Source organism: Bombina bombina, chromosome 8 (genome assembly GCF_027579735.1).
Source record: "Bombina bombina isolate aBomBom1 chromosome 8, aBomBom1.pri, whole genome shotgun sequence".
Lineage (NCBI taxonomy): Eukaryota > Metazoa > Chordata > Amphibia > Anura > Bombinatoridae > Bombina > Bombina bombina.
The window spans coordinates 38839575-38866551 of NC_069506.1; the positions used below are offsets into that span (position 1 = coordinate 38839575).

General features: G+C 39.6%; 1 protein-coding gene across 1 annotated transcript; it reads left to right on the plus strand.

Annotated features, from left to right (window-relative positions):
* The first annotated feature begins 1687 nt into the window (after window positions 1–1687).
* Window positions 1688–17344, plus strand: LOC128638794 (nicotinamide N-methyltransferase-like). The gene is made up of 3 exons (XM_053690928.1): window positions 1688–1835; window positions 6902–7109; window positions 16820–17344. Exons 1-3 carry the CDS (start codon window positions 1688–1690, stop codon window positions 17253–17255), a joined length of 792 nt encoding a protein of 263 aa, XP_053546903.1. The 3' UTR covers window positions 17256–17344.
* The last annotated feature ends 9633 nt before the right edge of the window (window positions 17345–26977 follow it).

Consider the following 26977-nt stretch of genomic DNA (forward strand, 5'->3'; position numbering starts at 1 on the left):
TGTACAGATGTATGTACTGTATGTGTGTATATGTGTGTAGATGTATGTGTAGTTGTGTTGATATATGTATGTGTGTACAGATGTATGTACTGTATGTGTGTATATGTGTGTAGATGTATGTGCAGTTGTGTTGTTATCTGTATGTGTGTACAGATGTATGTACTGTATGTGTGTATATGTGTGTAGATGTATGTGTAGTTGTGTTGATATATGTATGTGTGTACAGATGTATGTACTGTATGTGTGTATATTTGTGTAGATGTATGTGCAGTTGTGTTGATATATGTAGGTGTGTACAGATGTATGTACTGTATGTGTGTATATGTGTGTAGATGTATGTGTAGTTGTGTTGATATATGTATGTGTGTACAGATGTATGTACTGTATGTGTGTATATATGTGTAGATGTATGTGCAGTTGTGTTGATATATGTATGTGTGTACAGATGTATGTACTGTATGTGTGTATATGTGTGTAGATATATGTGTATTTGTGTTGATATCTGTATGTGTGTACAGATCTATGTACTGTATGTGTGTATATGTGTGTAGATGTATGTGTAGTTGTGTTGATATATGTAGGTGTGTACAGATGTATGTACTGTATGAGTGTATATATGTGTAGATGTATGTGTAGTTGTGTTGATATCTGTATGTGTGTATAGATGTATGTAATGTATGTGTGTATATGTGTGTAGATGTGTGTGTAGTTGTGTTGATATATGTAGGTGTGTACAGATGTATGTACTGTATGTGTGTATATGTGTGTAGATGTATGTGTAGTTGTGTTGATATATGTATGTGTGTACAGATGTATGTACTGTATGTGTGTATATGTGTGTAGATGTATGTGCAGTTGTGTTGATATATGTATGTGTGTACAGATGTATGTACTGTATGTGTGTATATGTGTGTAGATGTGTTGATATATGTATGTGTGTACAGATGTATGTACTGTATGTGTGTATATGTGTGTAGATGTATGTGTAGTTGTGTTAATATATGTATGTGTGTACAGATGTATGTACTGTATGTGTGTATATGTGTGTAGATGTATGTGTAGTTGTGTTGATATCTGTATGTGTGTACAGATGTATGTACTGTATGTGTGTATATGTGTGTAGATGTATGTGTAGTTGTGTTGATATATGTATGTGTGTACAGATGTATGTACTGTATGTGTGTATATGTGTGTAGATGTATGTGTAGTTGTGTTGATATATGTAGGTGTGTACAGATGTATGTACTGTATGTGTGTATATGTGTGTAGATGTATGTGCAGTTGTGTTGATATATGTATGTGTGTACAGATGTATGTACTGTATGTGTGTATATGTGTGTAGATGTGTTGATATATGTATGTGTGTACAGATGTATGTACTGTATGTGTGTATATGTGTGTAGATGTATGTGTAGTTGTGTTGATATCTGTATGTGTGTACAGATGTATGTACTGTATGTGTGCAGTGGTGTTAAACTTAACATTTCAGTACAAAACCATAGTATGAAAATTAGTAAAGAACCACTTCATATTTTATAGCAAACAGTACATCCTGATATTTAGAGGGAACCTGATTTGTCACTTTTAAAAAAGCTGTTTTCCCTACGTCAGTGTTTTCTAAGAGTATAAATACAGTCACATTTGTAAAGGGCAGGGATATTGCTCTTGCAAGAGAATTAAACAAAACATGGAACTGGATCTCACTAAACAACAATATAATGAAGAATTTAATCCAGCTGATTATTACAATAGATATCATGCTGCAGGAAAAGGAGTGCTGGTTGCAGAATGGAGGGGATTTGCATTAAAAAAACTTCATGACACATTTACTTCAGGTATATTACTAAATTATTGTGAGCTGTATAGTTACAGGATGTTTTATTTAATAAAACTATATGCAGAAATTCTTAAACTAGACAGTAACATTCTATAAATGCTAATAATCTCATGTGTAATGCTATATTTACAGCTATAAATGTTATTTGCAATATATACAGTGGTTTTATCACCATCAATTGTGTGCACAAGTGTCTGATGCAAGAACAGTCTCATACTCCCGACACAGTTTTTTTCTGTTTTATTTTCATTTTTTTTTATTTAAAGGGACAGTCTAGTCAAAATTAAACTTTCATGATTTAGATAGGGTGTGCAATTTTAATCCACTTTCTAATTTACTTTTATCATCAATTTTTTTTTGTTCTTTTGGTATTCTTTGCTGAAAGCTAACCCTAGTAGGCTCATATGCTAATTTCTAAGCCCTTGAAGGCTGCCTCTAAAATGAATGCATTTGACAGTTTTTTCACAGCTAGAGGGCGTTAGTTCAGGTGTGGCATATAGATAACATTGTGCTCACGCCAATGGAGTTACTTATGAGTCAGGACTGATTGGCTAAAATGCAAGTCTGTCAAAAGAACTGAAATAAGGGGGCAGTCTGCAGAGGCTTAGATATAAGGTAATCACACAGGTTATTACTATAACTGTGCTGGTTATGCAAAACTGCAGAATGGGTAATAAAGGGATTATCTATCATTTTAAACAATAATAGTTCTGCAGTAGACTGCCCCTTTAATTTTATTTTTAAAGGGACAAGAATGTCAAAATTAAACTTTTATGATTCCAACAGAGTATACATGTTTAAAAAATATATAAAATGTCCCCTCTTTCTCTTGGTCTACTCTGTTGAAACTAAGTTCCTTGAGAGCATACTGAGGTATGTGCACATTTCTTGTGCACTATATAACACTGTTACTAACTTTATTGCAAACTCAACTTTTGAATAGAGCAGAAGACACTTAAAAAATATAATTTTTATTTCTCTGTCCATTGCACCATGTAGCCAATCAGATACTTCATCAGTTGAGCAGTACAGAGTTTTACCTTGTGCAGGTAGCTTCCGTGTGCCATTGTGTCCTAAGATGTGATAGCTTTATTAGTTAACCTTTTCATACAGTTAGTTCCCTTGAAATCTAATCACACAATATAACAGGTAACAGCTCATTAATAAGTTCCACTTGGCAGTTTTTAGCATATATATCATAAAAGGGGAAGTAAATATACTAAGATGTCATCTCACAGTGATTATTAATTGCCTATAACTCATAACAAGTATAAACATAAGTAACCTCTTTACCATATAAATGATCAGTGGACTAGATAAATTACATCATATTATGGAAACAAGTTCATTCTATGACAGTTTTGCATAAGAGCCGATATGGTTACTGTTGTCCTGTAAAACATTTAGCTATATTTTTAGGAATCAAAATGTTTCTTGTATTTTCTGGACCATAATTTCTCAAATAAGTCTGCAAGTGCTATTTTGGGAGTTGAAAAATATAATTAAGTCCATACATAACAAATATAAGTATGTGGACACCTGACCATTATTATTATACTATATTTATAAAGCACCAACTTATTCTGCAGCACTGTCCATGGGTACAACTGATATGAGTAAAACAAATATACAATAGTTGTAAGAGACAAGATAACATTTGACAAAGAAATTTACAATCTAGAAGTGTAGGAAGGTGAAAAACAGTAGGTGAGAATTGCAAGGGTGAGAATTATATTAATGTAGAGTTAGATGAGGGCAATTGTTAGGTAGGTGCAATTAATTTGTTTCTGAGTTAGGTGATAGGCTTTCCTGAACATAAATGTCTTTAGGGAGCATTTAAAAGAAGGCAGATTAGGGGAATGTCTGAGAATACGAGGAGGTGTGTTCAAGTAGGTTTGTGCCACACGAGAGAAGTCCTGCAGTCTAGCTTGGGAAGAGGTGATGATAGAAGATGCAAGGAGCAGGTCTTTGTTGGCTCTTAGGGGGCGGGCCGGAGTATATTTGTTGGGAGGACAGGAAGTGGGGGGCAGCATTGGTCAGGGCTTTGCAGTTCAGGGTGAGAATTTAGAATTTAATTCTGCTGTGAATGGGGAGCCAGTGAAGGGAATGACAGAGAGGTGCAGCAGATACAGAGTGGCAGGCAGGACAGTTGGATTAACCTGGCAGAGGCATTGTGGCAGGGTGAAGAGAGCAGTTGGAGGTGGATGATGAAGGGAAGTTTGGAGTCAAGTGTATCTCTGAGGCAGCAGAGTAGTGGCTGTTAGTTTTAGCAGAAAGAAAGATTGTTAGTAATTTTGGTGAGGGCAGTCTTAGTTGAGTGCTGAGGACAGAAGACAGATTGCAGGGAGTCAAGCAAGGAGTTGGAGGACAGGAAGTGGGTTAGGCGGTCTAGTTTTTCCAGGAGTTTCAATGTTAGTGGAAGCAGTAGTATGGAGCAGCAGTTTGCAGGACAATTGGGGGCAAGAAGATGAAAAAAGGGTAGGTTAAAGATGTGAGTAAGAGCAGGAGTGAGGGTGGAAGACAGAAAAGGTATTAAATGTGCAGGGATATGCTCAAGCGGGCAGGTAGTGAGGCGTGAGGAAGACAGTGAGGAACAAACTTCATTCTCAGTGGCTGGGGGGAAGATGCACAGAGTGGCGGAGCTGGGGGGAAGATGCATAGAGTGGCAGAGAAGGTGACTGGGGGTGGGGATGGAAGATTGCAGGCTTGCGTTGGGATGTTGCTTCGGATTGTATGCGTTTTGTTTGTAAAGTAGGCTGCCAAGTCTTGAGCACTAAACAGAAACAAAGGGGGTGGTGCAGGTGGGCTAGAGGAGTGCGTTGAAAGAAGACAAGAGAGTTGTCACACACATGTGCTAGTTGAACATCATATTCTAAAACCATGAGCAGTAAAGGGACATTAAACACTCATGTACCTCCCTCTAAAAATGGGTGGTGTCATTTTGGAACATAGATTACATTACAGGTATCTGAAGGAGAGTTTATGCACATGTGCAAACAGGTCAGCATTGGAATGATGTAAAAGATTTCAACACGGCAGCTAACATGACTAGAGCGAGGTGGGGAATAACCTGAATACTATGCTAATAAAATGTATTTAGTAAGGCATACAGTTTTAATTTAGCATACAATTTAATCAATCACATTTGCTTCATTCCCATGGTATTCTTTGTTGAAGAGGTACCTAAGTAGTTGTCTGGAGCACTAAGTGGTAGAAAATAGTACTGCCATCTAGTGCTCTTGCAAATGGATAACATTCTTACAAAACTGCTGCCATATAGTTTTCCAGAGGCATGCACTCTCCTGGGCTTACTTCCCTGCTTTTCAACAAAAGATACCAAGAGATCATAGAATATTTGATAATAGAAGTAAATTAGAACATTTTTCATGAAATAAATATTTTGGATTGCATGTCCCTTTAAGATAACCCTTCACTAGAACAAAGGGGCCCATCCCAAACCCTGAAAAACAGTCCATGGGGTCTATTTATCAAGCTCCAAACGGAACTTGATGAATGTGTTTCTGGCAAACCTTCAGGCTCAGCAGAAACACAAGCCTACAAAAGACGAATACGATCGGGCTCATTGACACCCTGCTAGCGGCCGATTGGCTGCAAATCTGCAGGGGGGGGAGCGTTGCACCAGCAGTTCACAAGAACTGATGGTGCAATGATAAATGCCGACAGCGTATGCTGTCAGCATTTATCGATGTGCAGCGGACATGGTTCGCTATAGTGGATTATGTCCGTCCGCACAATGATAAATGGACCCCCAAGACTATTCTTCCTCATCCAGTAGACAGTATGTATTCTGGTAGCTGGCATTGCACTGGCATCCACCACACCCAGATTCTTCTATCAAACTGATAGATAGTGACGTGTGGTTCATGACTGCAGAGAACAAATTTCCTCTGCCCCAGAGTCCAGTAGCAGTGTACTTTACAGTACTCCAGCAGACACTTGGCATTGCACATATTGATGTGAGGCTTGTGCTCAGCCATGTAAACCCATTGGCCTCTATTTATCAAAGTCTGGGGGACCTGATCCGACAGTGCAAATCAGGTCCGCCAGACCTCGCTGAATACGTAGAGCAATACGCTCTCCATATTCAGCATTGCACCAGCAGCTCACAAGAGCTGCTGGTGCAACGCCGCCCCCTGCAGAATCGCGGACAATCGGCCGCCAGCAGGGGGGTGTCAATCAACCCGATCGTACTCGTTCGTGTTGAATTGCGGCGATGTCTGCTCAGAGCAGGCGGACAGGTTATGGAGCAGCGGTTCGTGTTGAATTGCGGCGATGTCTGCTCAGAGCAGGCGGACAGGTTATGGAGCAGCGGTTCGTGTTGAATTGCGGCGATGTCTGCTCAGAGCAGGCGGACAGGTTATGGAGCAGCGGTCTTTAGACTGCTGCTTCATAACTGGTGTTTCTGGCGAGCCTGCAGGCTCGCCAGAAACCCGGGGCCTCAAGCTCTATCTGGAGCTTGATAGATAGGCCCCATTGTCTGAAGCTCCGGGCACACCGTTCTAGTGCTGATGTTGCTTCCAGTGGTATTATGGAACTCTGTAGTGAGTGCTACAACAGATGATAGGTAATTGCTATGCACTATGAGCTTCTGTCCTCAGCTGCCCAGCTCAGTGAGTTTGTGTGGTCTATCACTTCATGGCTGGGCTGTTGTTACTACTAGACACTACACAATAATAGCACTAACAATGACCGGAACAGATCTAGTAGAGCAGACATTTCACAATCTGACTTAGGGAAAAGGTGGCATCCAATGACAGTGCCATGTAGTCACTTAGATCTTTAGTATAACGCATTGTACTACCAATGTTGGGCTAGGAAGATTTCATGGCTATTTGCTGGATTGTATGCACCTGTAAACAATGAGTGTGACTGAAACACCTGAACTTAATAATTAGTAGGGATGGCCACAAACCATTTGGCCATATTATCTATATATTACTTTTGGAATTATTTTTTTCTAATTAAATTCAGGGTCACTAATAGACATTATACAAGATGTTATTCTGCAGATGTCAGGCTAATGTATTTGTTTTTGCTTACAAGGTGGAGTTGAAGGTAACACCCTGATTGACATTGGTGCCGGATCGAGCATTTACCACCTCCTGTCAGCCTGTGAAGTCTTTAAGAACATAATTACATCTGACTACCTTCCTCAAAACCTCACGGAAATCAAAAAATGGTTAAAGAATGATCCCAGAGCTTTTGATTGGTCTTCAGCTGTCAAATGGGTTTGTGAGATGGAAGGGAACAGGTGAATAAAAATAAATAGACATTTTCTTAATTTATTTCATTGCTAGTAAACAAATCTACAATACTTTAGTCCAGTGTATGGAAAATAGCTGTGAACACTTCAGTGTAATCGTCCAATGACCAATGAGAAGACATGGTACTCTGGCCTCTAGTTATTAATGTGTCTACTTTACCTGCCTTCGCCGGCCCAATACGCCCACCTAAGCTCGCCTACCATCGCCGCCGCGGACCTGAAAAATCACGCCAAAGTTATCAAAAAAGCTGTCAAAAAGCCGTGCACCAAGTACGGGACGATGAGCAGCGGACTGTGATAGTTATCACTCATCCTATCTCGCTGCTCTTCGGCTTTTTTACAGCTTTATTGACATGCTGTTACTAAGCACCCACACTAACTACTGTTCTACCCCCTATACCGGCGCCCCCGGAACCCCTCGCAACTAAATAAAGTTATTAACCTCTAAACCACCGCTCCTAAACCCCACCGCAACTATAATAAATGTATTAACCCCTAAACCGCCGCTCCCGGAGCCCACTGCCACCTACAGTATACCTAGTAACCCCTATCCTGCCCCCCCTATACCGCCACCACCTATAATAAAGTTATTAAACCCTATCCTGCGGATCCCGGACCTCGCGGCAACTAAATAAATAGTTTAACCCCTAAACCGCCGCTCCCGGACCCCGCCACAACCTATATTAAACTTATTAACCGCTAATCTGCCCCCCCTACACCGTCGCCACCTATAATAAATGTATTAACCCCTATCCTGCCCCCCCACACCGCCGCCACTATAATGAAATGATTAACCCCTAAACCTAAGTCTAACACTAACCCTAACACCCCCCTAACTTAAATATTAAAGGGTCAGTAAACCTTAAAAAAATGTTATATAATTCTGCACATAGTGCAGAATTATATAACATTACATTAGCCAAACATTTTAAATCATAATATTGCCTTTTTATTTTTAAAAAATATTGCCGTTTTACAGACCCGCTCTCTGGGCTCTGCTGAGCGGGTCTGTTGTTTTTACTGAGCGCATCGGGCCAGCTGTATAGTCACAGCCCGGCCCGACCGCGCTATTAGACACAATGCAGCTCGCTCCCGCTGTCAGACAGAGCAGGAGCGAGCTGCATTGTGTCTAATGGCGCGGTCGGGCCGGGCTGTGACTATACAGCTGGCCCGATGCGCTCAGTAAAAACAACAGACCCGCTCAGCAGAGCCCAGAGAGCGGGTCTGTAAAACGGCGATATTTTTTAAAAATAAAAAGGCAATATTATGATTTAAAATGTTTGGCTAATGTAATGTTATATAATTCTGCACTATGTGCAGAATTATATAACATTTTTTTTAAGGTTTACTGTCCCTTTAATTAAATAAATCTAAATAATATTTCTCTTATTAACTAAATTAATCCTATTTAAAACTAAATACTTACCTTTAAAATAAACCCTAATATAGCTACAATATAAATAATAATTATATTGTAGCTATCTTAGGATTTATTTTTATTTTACAGGCAAATTACAATTTATTTTAACTAGGTACAATAGCTATTAAATAGTTATTAACTATTTAATAGCTATCTAGTTAAAATAAAGAGAAATTTACCTGTAAAATAAAAATTAACCTAAGTTACAATTACACCTAACACTACACTATAATTAAATAAATTATTCCTATTTAAAACTAAATACTTACCTGTAAAATAAACCCTAAGATAGCTACTGTCATGAACGCTTCCGTTCATCGCCGTGTCGCCGCGGCTCCCGGAACTCCTCTGTGTCTCTGACGTCATGTTGCTTAGCAACATGACGCTTTCTCTGACACCCCTCTGATGACGGTTACGCTCTGCCCTTTAAATCTCGGCGGGAGATCTGAATCTGGGCCCGTTTGTTGTTTCCCTGGATTGTGAGTACCATATCAGTTTTGTTCTTCTGTGTACCGACTTCTGCCTGCCTGACCAAGCCTCTTGCCTAATCCCTACTTGCTGATATTTGGACATTGACTTCTGCCTGCCTGACCTTGCTTTGGCCTTTACCTTTAAACCTATTCTTTGTTAAACAACACCTGCTTAAAAGGGACATTTACTTTTACAAGCTGCAAAAGAGAACTTTGCCTTTCTGTTTGTTATACACCTGCTTAAAAGGGACATTTACTTTTACAAGCTGCAAAAGAGAACTTTGCCTTTCTGTTTGTTATACACCTGCTTAAAAGGGACATTTACTTTTACAAGCTGCAAAAGAGAACTTTGCCTTTCTGTTTGTTATACACCTGCTTAAAAGGGACATTTACTTTTACAAGCTGCAAAAGAGAACTTTGCCTTTCTGTTTGTTATACACCTGCTTAAAAGGGACATTTACTTTTACAAGCTGCAAAAGAGAACTTTGCCTTTCTGTTTGTTATAAACCTGCTTAAAGGGACATTATACTTTTACAAGCTGCAAAAGAGAACTTTTCCTTTGTTTTACTAGCCTGCTAAAGAGGACCTTTTTCAGAAGCTTCAAGTAAGAGCATTTCCTTTTTGTTCTTTGTACTACTTAAAGGGACGTTTTATCCTTTGTGGCTTTCCTGCATTCTGGAACAATATTCATTTTTGTTATCTTCTAATCTGCTTCCTGAGTGGGTCACGTCCTGGATATTTCTCAGTGTGCTAGCGTGTGCTTTCAATTCACGCTAGCAGTTGGGTTACATCCCGGATTGATTCCTGAGCGGCTGACATTACAAACGGGCCATAAAAATGGACCCCACTGAATTATCTATGGCCGTGGCTCACCAGGGACAGCTCTTGGGTTCTCATGCCACTCACTTGCAGTCTCTGGACACTAAACTTGATCAAATTACTGCTCTATTACAAAATTTGGTTGCTACCGCACCTCCCAATCCTAATCCCAATCCAAATCCGATTGAGGCATTACCTCCTCCGATTCCTAACAATCAGTCTCAGGTACAACTAAGTCCCAGGATTCCTCTTCCGGATAAATATGATGGGAATCCTGAAGAATGTAGAGGCTTTTTGAATCAATGCCGTCTTCATTTCCGAAATAGCCCTACTCTCTTTGCTACTGCCTCTTCTAGAATCACGTTTCTTATTTCCTTAATGAAAGGAAAAGCCTTGGCTTGGGTGTCACCTTTGCTAGAAAAGAATGATCCTATACTGTTGGATGTTGATACATTTCTATCTACATTCTCAAACGTATTCGATAAACCTGGAAGGTCATCCGCTGCTGAAGCAACTCTCCTGGATTTACGTCAAGGAAATCAACCAGTCTCTCAATATGCAATTGAGTTCCGCACCCTTGCCTCTGAAACCACTTGGAATCAGGGAGCACTCAGAGCCGCTTTCCGTAAAGGACTTTCTGAGCGTCTCAAGGATGAATTGGTGTATCGTGAACTTCCAGAGTCCTTAGAAGCCTTAATAAATCTCTGTATCAGTCTCGACGCCAGGTTTCGTGAACGCCAACAAGAAAAGGATAGAACACAGAGGACTTCCACTCGAACTCCTTTTCGTTTAGCTCCTCGTTTTTCTAATCCAGTCACTCCAGCCTCTCCTACTACTGATCAGGCTGAACCCATGGAAGTAGGAAGTATAAAATTAACTGAGACTGAACGCTTAAGAAGACGGACTCTTGGCTTATGTCTGTACTGTGGCCTTAAAGGACATTTATTAAGGGATTGTCCTACTAGGCCAGTAAAAGCCAGGGCTTAACTCTAGTCCAGGGAACTGAGTTAAGCCAAAATAGTGGTCATTCCCTATACAAGAAACTCTTTGTTCCAGTAACTCTTCTAATTGGACATAAGAAGATCTATACCCAAGCTCTAATTGATTCTGGTGCTGGAGGTGTGTTCATTGACTCTACATTTGTTTCTACTCATTCTATACCCTTACTAAAGAAGGAGTATACCATTTCAGTCTCTACGGTCAGTGGAGATCCTTTGGGTTCTGGATACATTCAGTTTTCTACTCAACCCTTAATCCTCACCGTAGGAATACTTCATTCTGAGACAATTTGTTTCGATGTCATTCCCACTCCGCAATTTCCCATTATCTTGGGATTACCCTGGCTCCAGATTCACAATCCCATTTTTTCTTGGACTTTCGGTGAACTCACTTCCTGGGGATCTACATGCCAGACTAAATGTCTTCAAAAGATTACTAAGTTACCACTCACTATTGCTCTCACAGTTGAAACTCCGGAATCCTTACCTATGCATTACCATGACTTTGTGGATGTCTTCTCCAAAAAAGAAGCAGAACGTCTTCCTCCTCATCGCCCTTTTGATTGTCCCATTGACCTCCTTCCTGGGGCTGCCTATCCTCAAGGCAAGACATATCCACTTTCTAAACCAGAAAACATGGCTCTGGAAGAATATATAAAAGACAATCTGGCTAGAGGATTTATTCGACCCTCCTCTTCCCCTGTAGGGGCTGGTTTCTTTTTTGTGGGAAAAAAGGATGGCGGATTAAGACCCTGTATTGATTATCGTGGATTGAATCAGATTACCATCAAGAACAGTTATCCTCTGCCCCTTATTCCTGAACTTTTTACTTATCTTCAGGGAGCCACCATTTTCACCAAACTCGACCTACGTGGTGCATACAACTTGATCCGTATACGCAAAGGAGATGAGTGGAAGACTGCCTTTAACACTCGATTTGGGCATTATGAATATTTGGTCATGCCCTTCGGGCTATGCAATGCTCCGGCGGTTTTCCAGCATTTTGTAAATGAGATCTTTCGTGATTTTTTGAATATTTTTGTTATCATATATCTGGACGACATCTTAATTTTTTCTCAGAACCACCAAGATCATGTGCACCACGTCAAGAAAGTACTTCAACGTCTAAGAGAATTCCATCTGTTTGCTAAACTGGAGAAATGTTCTTTCCATCAAAAATCCATACCCTTTCTGGGTTATGTAATATCGGCATCTGGATTCGAAATGGACCCTACTAAACTTTCTGCCATTTTGGATTGGCCTAGACCTGATTCTTTGAAGGCTTTACAACGTTTCCTAGGCTTCGCCAATTATTACAGAAAGTTCATCAAGAATTTTGCTACTATTACTTCTCCTCTTACTTCTCTCACAAGAAAAGGACAAAACTGTAAAGTATGGCCGTCTGAGGCTATAGAAGCTTTTGAATCTCTCAAAGAAGCTTTTTCCTCAGCTCCTATCCTTCGTCATCCAAATCCTGAGTTTCAATTTATTCTGGAGGTGGATGCTTCCTCTGTTGCTGCTGGAGCGGTTCTGTCTCAACGAATACCAGAGACTGGAAGGATTCATCCTGTTGCTTTTTTCTCTAAAAAATTCACTCCTTCCGAATTTAACTATGACGTAGGGAATAAAGAGTTGCTTGCCATCAAGATGGCATTGGATGAATGGAGACATTGGCTGGAAGGTACTTCTTTGCCATTTACTATACTTACTGATCATAAGAACCTTCTGTATCTCCAAACAGCCAAACGACTAAATTCCAGGCAAGCACGCTGGTCCTTATTCTTCTCTCGGTTTCACTATAATTTGTCTTACATACCTGGATCAAAAAATATTAAAGCAGACGCACTTTCCAGACAATTTCAAGATACCCCAGTTCCTGAGTCTGGTACCATTCTCCAACCTCATGAAGTCATTGCCCAGTTAACAACTTCTTGGTTACAAGAATTACAGTCCGCTCAAGAGCATCTTCCTTTGTCCTGTAAACCTCCCAATGGTTTACTCTTTGTTCCTGAACGCCTTCGTTCCAAGATTTTATTTTGGGCTCATGATAGTCCCCTTTCTGGACATCCTGGCATCAGTATTACCACTCGAAACCTCAAACAACATGTCTGGTGGCCTACACTCTCTCAAGATGTGAAGGATTACGTCTCAGTATGCACACAATGTGCCATGAACAAAACCCCACGCCAACTTCCTTCAGGATTACTCCAACCATTGCCTATACCTCACCAGCCTTGGACTCATGTATCCATGGACTTTATTACTGATCTTCCCTTGTCCACTGGGAACAATACTATCTGGGTGGTGGTCGACAGGTTCACTAAGACGGCTCATTTTGTACCCTTGCCAGGATTACCATCTGCCAAAAGACTCTCTGAACTTTTTATTCTACATATTGTAAGAATCCATGGATTTCCTCTAGATATTGTTTCAGATAGAGGGGTACAATTCGTTTCTCGATTTTGGAGGTCACTTTGTAAACATTTTGGTACTACTATATCTCTCTCTACTTCTCACCACCCACAATCGAATGGTCAGACTGAAAGAGTAAACCAGTGTCTTGAAACATATCTTAGACATTATGTGGATCATTATCATTCAAACTGGACTTCTTACCTTCCTTTGGCTGAATTGGCCCATAATGCCCGGTACAATTCCTCCCTTCAGACTTCTCCTTTTCATGCAGCTTATGGATATCAGCCTAGGACATTCCCTTTGCATACTTCCTCCACAGTGAATCCTGCTTCTGATCTTACAGCCCGAAGATTAACTCGACATTGGCAGAAGATACATCGTATTCTTTCTGTAACTTCTAGACGTTACAAGTTCTTTTCGGATCTTCGACGGAAAAAGGCTCCCAAATATCGCCCTGGTGATAAAGTTTGGATTTCCTCTCGATTTCTTCGCCTGAAACAACCTTCTAACAAATTGGGACCACAATATGTGGGTCCTTTCCGAATACTGGGTCAGGTATGTTCCACTGCTTATCGGGTAGCTTTACCCAAGTCTCTCAAAGTCCATCCGGTATTTCATGTTTCTCTTTTAAAACCTGTGATGTTTAACAGGTATTCTAAGCCTTTTTCTAAACCTCCACCGTTATTGGTGCATGGACATCCTGAGTTTGAGATCAGCCATATTCTAGATTCCAAATTGCGGGGCAAGAAATTGTATTATCTCATTCATTGGAAGGGTTATCCAGTCACGGAACGTTCTTGGGAACCTGCTCATCAAGTAAATGCTCCTATATTGGTCAAGTCCTTCCACAAGACTCATCCTGATAGACCTGGTCCTGTCCCCCGGAGGGGTCCTTGAGGAGGGGGTGCTGTCATGAACGCTTCCGTTCATCGCCGTGTCGCCGCGGCTCCCGGAACTCCTCTGTGTCTCTGACGTCATGTTGCTTAGCAACATGACGCTTTCTCTGACACCCCTCTGATGACGGTTACGCTCTGCCCTTTAAATCTCGGCGGGAGATCTGAATCTGGGCCCGTTTGTTGTTTCCCTGGATTGTGAGTACCATATCAGTTTTGTTCTTCTGTGTACCGACTTCTGCCTGCCTGACCAAGCCTCTTGCCTAATCCCTACTTGCTGATATTTGGACATTGACTTCTGCCTGCCTGACCTTGCTTTGGCCTTTACCTTTAAACCTATTCTTTGTTAAACAACACCTGCTTAAAAGGGACATTTACTTTTACAAGCTGCAAAAGAGAACTTTGCCTTTCTGTTTGTTATACACCTGCTTAAAAGGGACATTTACTTTTACAAGCTGCAAAAGAGAACTTTGCCTTTCTGTTTGTTATACACCTGCTTAAAAGGGACATTTACTTTTACAAGCTGCAAAAGAGAACTTTGCCTTTCTGTTTGTTATACACCTGCTTAAAAGGGACATTTACTTTTACAAGCTGCAAAAGAGAACTTTGCCTTTCTGTTTGTTATACACCTGCTTAAAAGGGACATTTACTTTTACAAGCTGCAAAAGAGAACTTTGCCTTTCTGTTTGTTATAAACCTGCTTAAAGGGACATTATACTTTTACAAGCTGCAAAAGAGAACTTTTCCTTTGTTTTACTAGCCTGCTAAAGAGGACCTTTTTCAGAAGCTTCAAGTAAGAGCATTTCCTTTTTGTTCTTTGTACTACTTAAAGGGACGTTTTATCCTTTGTGGCTTTCCTGCATTCTGGAACAATATTCATTTTTGTTATCTTCTAATCTGCTTCCTGAGTGGGTCACGTCCTGGATATTTCTCAGTGTGCTAGCGTGTGCTTTCAATTCACGCTAGCAGTTGGGTTACATCCCGGATTGATTCCTGAGCGGCTGACAGCTACAATGTAATTAATAATTACATTGTAGCTATTTTAGGATTTATATTTATTTTACAGGTAACTTTGTATTTATTTTAGCTAGTTAGAATAGTTATTAAATAGTTATTAACTATTTAATAACTACCTAGCTAAAAGAAATACAAAATTACCTGTAAAATAAATCCTAACCTAAGTTACAATTAAACCTAACACTACACTATCATTAAATTAAATAAATAAATTAGCTACAAATAACTACAATTAAATTCAATTAAATAAACTAACTAAAGTACAAAAAATAAAAAAAGCTAAGTTAAAAAAAATAATTTACTAACATTTCAAATATATTACAACAATTTTAAGCTACTTACACCTAATCTAAGCCCCCTAATAAAATAACAAAGCCCCCCAAAATAAAAAAATGCCCTACCCTATTCTACATTAAAAAGTTACCAGCTCTACTACCTTACCAGCCCTTAAAAGGGCCTTTTGCGGGGCATGCCCCAAAGAAAACAGCTCTTTTGCCTGTAAAATAAAAATACAAACCCCCCCAACATTAAAACACACCACCCACATACCCCTACTCTAACCCAAACCCCCCTTAAATAAACCTAACACTACCCCCTGAAGATCATCCGACCTTTAGCCGTCTTCAGCCAGCCAACCACCGATGGAACTGAAGAGGAGATCCAGAGCGGCAGAAGTCATCATCCAAGGGGCGCTGAAAAAGTCTTCCATCCGATTGAAGTCTTCATCCAAGCGGCGTCTTCAATCTTCATCCATCCGGAGCGGAGCCATCTTCAGACGAGCCGACGCGGAGCCATCCTCTTCTTCCCGACGAATGACGGTACCTTTAAGTGACGTCATCCAAGATGGCATCCCTTCAATTCCGATTGGCTGATAGGACTCTATCAGCCAATCGGAAATTAAGGTAGGAAAAATCTGATTGGCTGATTTAATCAACCAATCAGATTGAAGTTCAATCCGATTGGCTGATCCAATCAGCCAATCAGATTGAGCTCGCATTCTATTGGCTGTTCCGATCAGCCAATAGAATGCGAGCTGAAGATGGCTCCGCTCCGCTCCGGATGGATGAAGATTGAAGACGCCGCTTGGATGAAGCGCGATATTTGCGCTCCACTCGTAATCTAGGCCCCTGTGTTTTATATATATATATATATATATATATATATATTTATGTACTGGATAGACAGGCAGATAAAGATAGAAAGACAGACAAACAGATAAAGATAGATTGATTGATTGATTGATGATAGACAGATCGATGGATTGATGATAGAAAGATAGATAAATAGATAGATTGATAGATAGATTGATAGATTGATGATAGAAAGATAGATAAATAGATAGATAGATTGATGATAGACAGATCGATGGATTGATGATAGAAAGATAGATAGATAGATTGATGATAGAAAGATAGATAAATAGATAGATAGATGATAGATAGATAGATAGATAGATAGATAGATAGATTGATAGATTGATAGATTGATGATAGAAAGATCGATGGATTGATGATAGAAAGATAGATAGATAGATAGATGATAGAAAGATAGATAAATAGATAGATAGATGATAGATAGATAGATAGATAGATAGATAGATAGATAGATAGATAGATAGATAGATAGATGATAGATAGTACATTTAATGTATGTTTCTTTATTACAGTGACAACTGTCAAAAAAAGGAGGAGAAGCTCAGACAAACAGTGAAACGAGTGATAAAATGTGATGTGTTCAAAAAGAATCCCTTAGAGCCTCATGTTGTGCCGCCGGCTGACTGTCTGCTGAGCTGTCTGTGTTTAGAAGCTGCGTGTAATGATCTAGAGACGTTCTACAGCGCCCTGAAGAACCTGAGGACCCTGATAAAACCTGGGGGTCACATGGTACTTATGAGTGGGCTAAACGCTACATTTTACTATGTTGGTGACATGAAGTTTTCAGCCCTGTCCATGACAAAAGAGTACCTAGAAAAAGCTCTTATAGAAACTGGGTACCAAATTGAGAAGATAGAAGTTGCACCACGATTAAAGCAGTTGGGCAAGGATGTTGCTGATTTCCAGGGTTTTTACTATGTTCATGCCCGTAAACCACATGACTCTTAAAGGGACAGTTTACTGTAAACTTTTCTTCTTTTTAATGGTATCCCAATTTTCTATTTTACCTGCTGTAATATATTAAATGGATTGCAAATAACTTATTTAGCTTTTTTTGTCATTTGAAATAGCTGCTTTTGTATAATATACTGTTACTTTAAATATTTTAGAGCCACTCTTTTATATTCTGAAAACAGTGTAACTTGCACAGAGGAGAATAAACATTTCTTTTGAAAATAAAACAACTTTTAGGGGCCCATTTATCAAGCTCCGAATGGAGCTTGAAGGGCCGTTTTTCTGGCGAGTCTTCAGACTTGCCAGAAACACCAGTTATAAAGCAGCGGTCTAAAGAGCGCTGCTCCATAACCCTGTCCACCTGCTCTGATGAGGCGGACAGGAATCAACGGAAATCAACCCGATCGAGTACGATCGGGTTGATTGACAGCTCCCTGCTGGCGGGCGATTGGCCACGAGTCAGCAGAGGGCGGCGTTGCACCAGCAGCTCTTGTGAGCTGCTGGTGCAATGTTAAATGCGGAGAGCGTATTGCTCTCCGCATTTAGCGAGGTCTTGCGGACCTGATCCGCACTGTCGGATCAGGTCTGCAAGACCTTTAATAAATAGGCCCCAGAATCTGTTTTTATCAAAAGTAGGTTTATTTTTTCTGTTAAGGGAGATCTTTGCTGATAATGATGTATGATAGTGTGTGTGTGTGTGCGCAATAATCTATGATAATGTGTATATGCCTTAATGAGTGTGTATGATAGTGTATGTGTAATAATGTATGATAATGTGTATATGCCTTAATGAGTGTGTATGATAGTGTATGTGTAATAATGTATGATGTGTGTATGCCTGAATGAGTGTGTATGATAGTGTATGTGTAATAATGTATGATAATGTGTATATGCCTTAATGAGTGTGTATGATAGTGTATGTGTAATAATGTATGATGTGTGTATGCCTGAATGAGTGTGTATGATAGTGTATGTGTAATAATGTATGATAATGTGTATATGCCTTAATGAGTGTGTATGATAGTGTATGTGTAATAATGTATGATAATATGTGTATGCCTTAATGAGTGTGTATGATAGTGTATGTGTAATAATGTATGATAATGTGTATATGCCTTAATGAGTGTGTATGATAGTGTATGTGTAATAATGTATGATAATGTGTGTATGCCTGAATGAGTTTGTATGATAGTGTATGTGTAATAATGTATGATAATGTGTATATGCCTTAATGAGTGTGTATGATATTGTATGTGTAATAATGTATGATAATGTGTGTATGCCTGAATGAGTTTGTATGATAGTGTATGTGTAATAATGTATGATAATGTGTATATGCCTTAATGAGTGTGTATGATAGTGTATGTGTAATAATGTAGGATAATGTGTGTATGCCTGAATGAGTGTGTATGATAGTGTATGTGTAATAATGTATGATAATGTGTATATGCCTTAATGAGTGTGTATGATAGTGTATGTGTAATAATGTATGATAATGTGTATATGCCTGGATGTATTTGTGTAATAATGTATGATAATGTGTATATGCCTTAATGAGTGTGTATGATAGTGTGTGTGTAATTAAAAAATATATGATAATATGTGTATGCCTGAATGAGTGTGTATGATAGTGTGTGTGTGTAATAATGTATGATGTGTGTATGCCTGAATGAGTGTGTATGATAGTGTGTGTGTAATAATATATGATAATATGTGTATATGCCTGAATGAGTGTGTATGATAGTGTATGTGTAATAATGTATGATAATGTGTATATGCCTGAATGAGTTTGTATGATAGTGTATGTGTAATAATGTATGATAATGTGTATATGCCTGAATGAGTAAGTATGATATGTGTGTGTAATAATATATGATAATGCGTGTATGCCTGAATGAGTGTGTATGATAGTGTGTGTGTAATTATGTATGATGTGTGTATGCCTGAATGAGTGTGTATGATAGTGTGTGTGTGTGTATAATAATGTATGATAATGTGTATATGCCTGAATGAGTGTGTATGATAGTGTATGTGTAATAATGTATGATAATGTGTATATGCCTCAATGAGTGTGTATGATAGTGTATGTGTAATAATGTATGATAATGTGTATATGCCTGAATGAGTGTGTATGATAGTGTGTGTGTGTGTAATAATGTATGATAATGTGTATATGCCTGAATAAGTGTGTATGATAGTGTATGTGTAATAATGTATGATAATGTGTATATGCCTCAATGAGTGTGTATGATAGTGTATGTGTAATAATGTATGATAATGTGTATATGCCTGAATGAGTGTGTATGATAGTGTGTGTGTAATAATGTATGATAATGTGTATATGCCTGAGTGAGTGTGTATGATAGTGTATGTGTCTAATAATGTATGATGTGTGTATGCCTGAATGAGTGTGTATGATAGTGTATGTGTGTAATAATGTATGAGGTGTGTATGCCTGAATGAATGTGTATGATAGTGTGTGTGTGTGCGTAATAATGTATGATAATGTGTGTATGCCTGAATGAGTGTGTATGATAGCGTGTGTGTGTGTGTATAATAATGTATGATAATGTGTGTATGCCTGAATGAGTGTGTATGATAGTGTGTGTGTGTGTAATAATGTATGATAATGTGTGTATGCCTGAATGAGTGTGTATGATAGTGTGTGTGTGTGTATAATAATGTATGATAATGTGTATATGCCTGGATGAATGTGTACGATAGTGTGTGTGCAATAATGTATGATAATGTGTATATGCCTGAATGAGTGTGTATGATAGTCACTTATTTTTAACCTTTTTTTTGCCGTGGCACACTTTTTTACATTAAAAAATCCTGTGGCACACCACCATCCCAAAATTTAAAAAAAATCACACATTGTAGCCTAATACAGCATATATATATACACATACACACAAACACACACACACTGTATGTATTGTGCTGTTATGCCATGCCTCCTACAAACTACCCCTGCACTGGGAGTAAAAAACAAGCAAAGTTTAAAAAATATGTCACACTGTTGTCAGTCTGCAGTGGCACACCTGAGGATCTCTCATGGCACACTAGTGTGCCACGGCACACTGGTTGAAAAACACTGTGATAGTGTATGTATGTAATAATGTATGATGTGTGCATGCCTGAATGAGTGTGTATGATAGTGTATGTGTTTAATAATGTATGATGTGTGTATGCCTGAATGTATTTGTGTAATAATGTATGATAATGTGTGTATGTCTGAATGAGTGTGTATGATAGCATGTGTGTGTGTATGTAATAATGTATGATGTGTATATGCCTGAATGGGTGTGTATTATGGTGTATGTATGTAATAATGTATGATAAAGTGTGTATGCCTGAATGAGTGTGTATGATAGTGTATGTATGTAATAATGTATGATAGTGTATGTATGTTAAAATGTATGATAGTGTGTGCATGCCTGAATGAATGTGTATGGTAGTTTGTGTGTATGTAATAATGTATGACAATGTGTGTATACCTGAACGAGTGTGTCTGATAGTGTGTGTGTAATACTGTATGATGTATGTGTGCCTGAATGAGTGTGTGTGATAGTGTGTATGTAAGTGTGTTCGCAGGGCTGGTGCTAGGATTTTTGGTTACACAGGTGAAGACACATTTTGTCGCACACCCAATGTTATTATAAGTGATGTGTTAACCTCTTCGTGACCAGACCACTTGTCAATTTTCTGACCGTTTGGGACCAGGGCTATTTTTATATTTCTGCGGTGTTTGTGTTTAGCTGTAATTTTCCTCTTACTCATTTACTGTACCCACACATATTATATATCGTTTTTTCTAAAGATACCATTATTTTCATTATATCTTATAATTTACTATAAAAAAGTATAAAATATGATGAAAAAATGAAAAAAAAAACACTTTTTCTAACTTTGACCCCCAAAATCTATTAAATAGTTTCTAAACTTTGTCCTGAGTAGAAATACCCAATGTTTACATATTCTATGCTTTTTTTTTTTTTTTTTTTTTGCAAGTTATAGGGCAATAAATACAAGTAGCACAGTTATTTCCAAACCATTTTTCTTTCAAAATTAGCGATAGTTACATTGGAACACTGATATCTGCCAGGAATCCCTGAATATCCCTTGACATGTATATATATATATATATATATATATATATATATATATATATATATATATATATATATATATATTTAGAAGACAACCCAAAGTATTGATCTAGGCCCATTTTGGTATATTTCATGCCACCATATTACCACCAAATGCGATCAAATAAAAAAAAATGTTCACTTTTTCACAAACCTCACTGAAATTATTTACAAACAGCTTGTGCAATCATGACACAAATGGTTGTAAATGCTTCTCTGGTATCCTATTTGTTCATAAATAGCAGACATATATGGCTTTAGCATTGCTTTTTGTTAATTAGAAAGCCGCTAAATGCCGATGAGCACCACACTTGTATTATGCCCAGCAGTGACAGGGTTAATTAGGTAGTTTGTAGGGAGCTTGAAGGGTTAATTTTAGCTTTAGTGTAGAGATCAGCCTCCCATCTGACACATCCCACCCCTGATCCCTCCCAAACAGCTCTCTTCCCTCCCCCACCCCACAATTGTCTCGCCATCTTAGGTACTGGCAGAAAGTCTACCAGTACTAAAATAAAATGCTTTTTTTTTTTTTTTTTTTTAATATCTGTTCAGCTGTGATGGACCCCTCTTAGCTCCCAACCTCCCTGATCCCCCCCAAACAGCTCTCTAACCCTCCCCCTGCTACCTATTTGCCGCTATCTTGGGTTTGACCCGCACGCTTCCGGCATCCGGCATGCACATTGCACATACAGGAACCTGATGCCAGGTAGCGATGGGCCACCCACCCGCCTCCCTGCTAAGGCTCCCACCCACCAACGATCGGCACCATCACTACTGGTGCAGAGAGGGCCACAGAGTGTCTCGCTCTGCATCGGTGTGTAAAAAAATGGTATTGCAGGATGCCTCAATATCGAGGCATCACTGCAATACCAAAAAAGCGTCTGGAAGCAATCATGATCGCTTCCACCGCTTGAAACCCCAGAGGACGTGTCAGGAACGTCCTTGGTTGTTAAGAGTATTTTTTTGTAGGACGTTCCTGGAACATCCTTGGTCGCGAAGAGGTTAAAGGAACATGAAACCCCAATTTTTTTTTCATGATTCCGGTAGAGCACATCATTTTAAACAACTTTCCAATTTACTTCTAGTATCAAGTTTGCTTCATTCTCTTGGTATGCTTCATTTTATTTATTTATTTATTGAAGGAGCAGTGATGCACTACCGGGGGCTAGCTGTACACATCACATGTATATAGAGTAACTGTTTAATCTAACTGCAGAGGTTAAACACATTACTATATGCATGTGATAGTGCAGTAAGGGTGTTTTCTTTTTGTAAGTTTATGTCCTTTTAAAATTAATTGCTGCCTTTTATCAGCTATAATTTTTAATAATATGCAATGCATTTGATACAGTAATTATTCTGAACCTATTTTTGGAAGAACTATATTTTACTTTATATTCTAATGATGATGACGTAATTGTGGTTCTGCTATTACCTACACTCCCGTATGTGGTGTGAGTTTTATTGTTATATATGAACTGTGCTTAATCTGTAACTGTTCATTGATGGAACTGATTGGAGCTGCATGTGAGGACTTTAAATGTATTTGTCTTGATTGCTATTGAAGCGTTTGGATATAGTGGTCCAAGGTTTTGCTGAGGGACAACAGCAGTTCATTTGTTTTAATATACATAGGCCTCTATTTACCAAGGTCTGGTGGACCTGATACGACAGTGCGGATCAGGTCCGCCAGACCTTGCTGAATACGGAGAGCAATACGCTCTCCGTATTCAGCATTGCACCAGCAGCTCACAAGAGCTGCTGGTGCAACGCCGCCCGCTGCAGACTCGTGGCCAATGGGCCGCCAGCAGGGGGGTGTCAATCAACCCGATCGTACTCGATCGGGTTGATTTCCAGCGATGTCTGTCCTTCTGCTCAGAGCAGGCGGACAGGTTATGGAGCAGCGGACTTTGTGACCGCTGCTTCATAACTGCTGTTTCTGGCAAGTCTGAAGACTCGCCAGAAACACGGGTCATCAAGCTCCTTTCGGAGCTTGATAGATAGGCCCCATGGAGAGAGTTATTTGTTTGTTTCTTTATATGCTAATGCTCTGTTCTTAGGTAGCTTAGACGTCTTACGTGGTTCAGTTCACAGCAAGTGCGCAAATCAAGTGAATAATAAACAGTAGTAATGTACCTAACGTACCTTCCCATGTATGTAATGTCATAGTACAAATGCAACGTCAATATCTGTAGGTTATAGTTTCACTACACCAGCCCTTCTTTAGAGTACAACAGCTGTCTGACAGCAGGAGCGAGCTGCACTGAGTATAGTGGCGCGGTCGGGCCGGGCAGGAGCGAGCTGCACTGAGTATAGTGGCGCGGTCGGGCCGGGCAGGAGCGAGCTGCACTGAGTGTAGTGGCGCGGTCGGGCCGGGCTGTGACTAGACAGCTGGCCCGATGCGCTGTGTTATAAAAACAGACCCGCTCAGAAGAGCACAGAGAGCGGGTCTGAAAAACAGTCATTTTTTAAAAAAAAATCAAAAGGAATATTAAGTTTTATACAGATAAGGCTAATAAAATGTTATATAATTCTGCACTATGTGCAGAATTATATAACATTATTTTTGAGGTTTACTGACACTTTAAGTAAGCAGTTGTAAATTACCATAATCTCTATTGCTTATAATCTAAAGTAGGAAGAATTAGAGATGTTTTGGACCTAACATGGAGGGTTGAACAAACAGGACACTGGTACACTGCAACTGTGAACCGCACAGATAATGAGCCAGTGTTTTTGTTCCTGTGTTCAAACGTTCCCCTTCAATATAATAGGTGCATTGCACATGCGCAACAGCCGGTTACGAGTAGGATAGAAAAATTACAGAAATCACAAGAACATGCTGATGTCACTGATGATGAAAAAGGGGAGGGGCTTAAAGGACATTTTGAAACGGCGGCGGCGTGAACAATAAGTCATTTTACTGACAAATACTATTTATTAGAAAACTGGGCTACATTGCTAAATGATTATCCATGGAAAGTTTATATGTATAACTTAAAATGGTATTTGGGTTGACTGTCCCTTTAAGTCAATGATAAGAGGTGCATATGTATAGCCACCAATCAGCAACTAGCTTTCAGCTCCTGAGACTACCTAGGTATTCTTTTCAACAAAGGATACCAAGAGAACAAAGACACATAGATAAAAGAAGTACATTTAAAATTGTATGCTCTTTTTGAATAATGAAAGAAAATTTGAGGGTTTAATGTCCCTTTAAACAGCTATAGATAGCTATTTTATCGATAATGATAGATAAAATAAATATCTGTTATCACATTAATCTTATTTAAAAGCTATAATGGTTAATTTCTCCAAGACATTATATGACAAAGTGGTGGTTCTAAACAACATAGCAAATCAGTGGTGGCTCTGTATAATGAATTAAGCAGTGGTGACAATATATAAACACACAAACCTCGAGGCAGGATGACCTATTTTCTTTTCCTCTATTATACCTAGACTGATATTAGTCTTACAGGCCAATCATATACACAAACACACACACTCATACATACATAGACAAAAACACGTATTCATGTGCACACACTCATACATACACACACACTCACAAAATATTCATACATAAACACACACACTAATGCATACACACATACATGTACACAGTCACACATATACATACACACTCTAATGCATTCACACACACTAATGCATACACACATACATGTACACAGTCACACATATACATACACACTCTAATGCATTCGCACACACTAATGCATACACACATACATGTACACAGTCACACATATACATACACACTCTAATGCATTCACACACACTAATGCATACATACATACATGTACACAGTCACACATATACATACACACTCTAATGCATTCACACACACTAATGCATACACACATACATGTACACAGTCACACATATACATACACACTCTAATGCATTCACACACACTAATGCATACACACATACATGTACACAGTCACACATATACATACACACTCTAATGCATTCACACACACTAATGCATACACACATACATGTACACAGTCACACATATACATACACACACTAATGCATTCACACTCACACACACATGCACACATATATTCTCACATACACACTAATAAAGACTCAGGCCACATGTGCTTTTGTTTTCTTCTCAAAAGGGTAAATATGACAGATACCAAAGTAGAAGTGCTTGATTTTCTCATCTTTATAATGATTCCCCCACAATAACTGTCCATATCCCCTGTACTTTAAAGTAGTGCTTACCTAATAGTTCATATCACAAAATACACCATAACAGCAGCGCTCACAACCACCAGAACTACAAGAGCTCTCTGTGTGCGGGGTTTATTTGGTGGGAACACTCCAGATACTTTTAAGCATGTTCTTTTCCTACAGTACTCGAGTTGCTCTCTTTAGCAGGGCTTGCAGACTGAGGGCCACTGAAACTGGTAGGGGACGTAGAAGAGATGGATGAGTATCATCAGAGTAGACCCACGCTGCACCACCATTCCTACCTCACTCTTCAGTACTCGTCTGGGGTATGGCTGTCTCCATCTGGCTGGGTGGACCGTGGGCATCATCACTCACCTCTCACATGGCCTCTCAGTGGTGCAGTGTGAGTCTCAGTCACGTGGAGCCAGGCATCCCGCAAATCATTTCCCTCTCAGTCAGAGTAGGCTTAGGCAGGCCAGGCAGCGGCAAGCAGTGCAGTTGCGCAAGTGAGCTTTGCCTCCACTGTCATGTCACCACACACGTGCCCACATTCCCATAGGCTGTAGCAATAGCCGGGCCAGTGTTCTGTCGAGAACTTCAATTCCTCGAAAACTCCAATCTGACGTCACTTCTGGTGACTCTTCTATTTTCACTATCTGTTTTGCCTGTCTTAGGGGCCGATCCTCTGGCATACACCCCAAGTAAACCTTGTGGAATGAACTTTACATGGGGGGCCGCGAATCTGCAGGGGGCGGCATTGTCTGTCTTGGGGGGACACACCGCTGATTCTCTGGCATACACCCCAAGTAAACCTTGGGGAATGAAGTTTACATGGGGGGCTTTGCCCCCCTTGAACCACCCAGGCGGTAGCAAAATAGATAGTGAAGATAGGCGATTACAGTGCCCATCTGATTGGTTGTGAATCCTGTCACTCACTGAGACTCGAATCAATCAGATATATGGAATCACCGGAAGTGACGTCAGATTGATGTTTTTGATGAATTGAAGTTCTCGATAAAACACCGGCATCATCTAAGCCAGCCAATTAAGCATCATTGGTTTAGCCAGATCATCATCACGTAGGTCAGGTCTGTAGGAGGAAGTAAGTTGCACCCACTGTTGCAGTGCCAGCGAACCAGCCCCAGGCTATAATAAAATGAATAATATATAATGATAACCTATTTTAATCCCTGTCCCACTGTCTCTCATCATGCTTCAGGGCGGCAGATGATCCACCTCGGCAGTCGGCAGTAAGCACCGCTCTCGGCGCCCCCCTGTTGGAGCAAACTAAGGCGGCTGCCTAAACTGCCTTACACAAGCACCAGCCCTGCCGCCCTCACTGAGAGGAAAAAAACA

Coding starts and splice junctions, on each gene's coding strand:
- LOC128638794 (XM_053690928.1), top strand. CDS start 1,688: ATGGAACTGGATCTCACTAAACAACAATATAATGAAGAATTTAATCCA. Junction 1,836..6,901: donor TCATGACACATTTACTTCAG/GTATATTACTAA, acceptor TTTGCTTACAAG/GTGGAGTTGAAGGTAACACC. Junction 7,110..16,819: donor TGTGAGATGGAAGGGAACAG/GTGAATAAAAAT, acceptor TCTTTATTACAG/TGACAACTGTCAAAAAAAGG.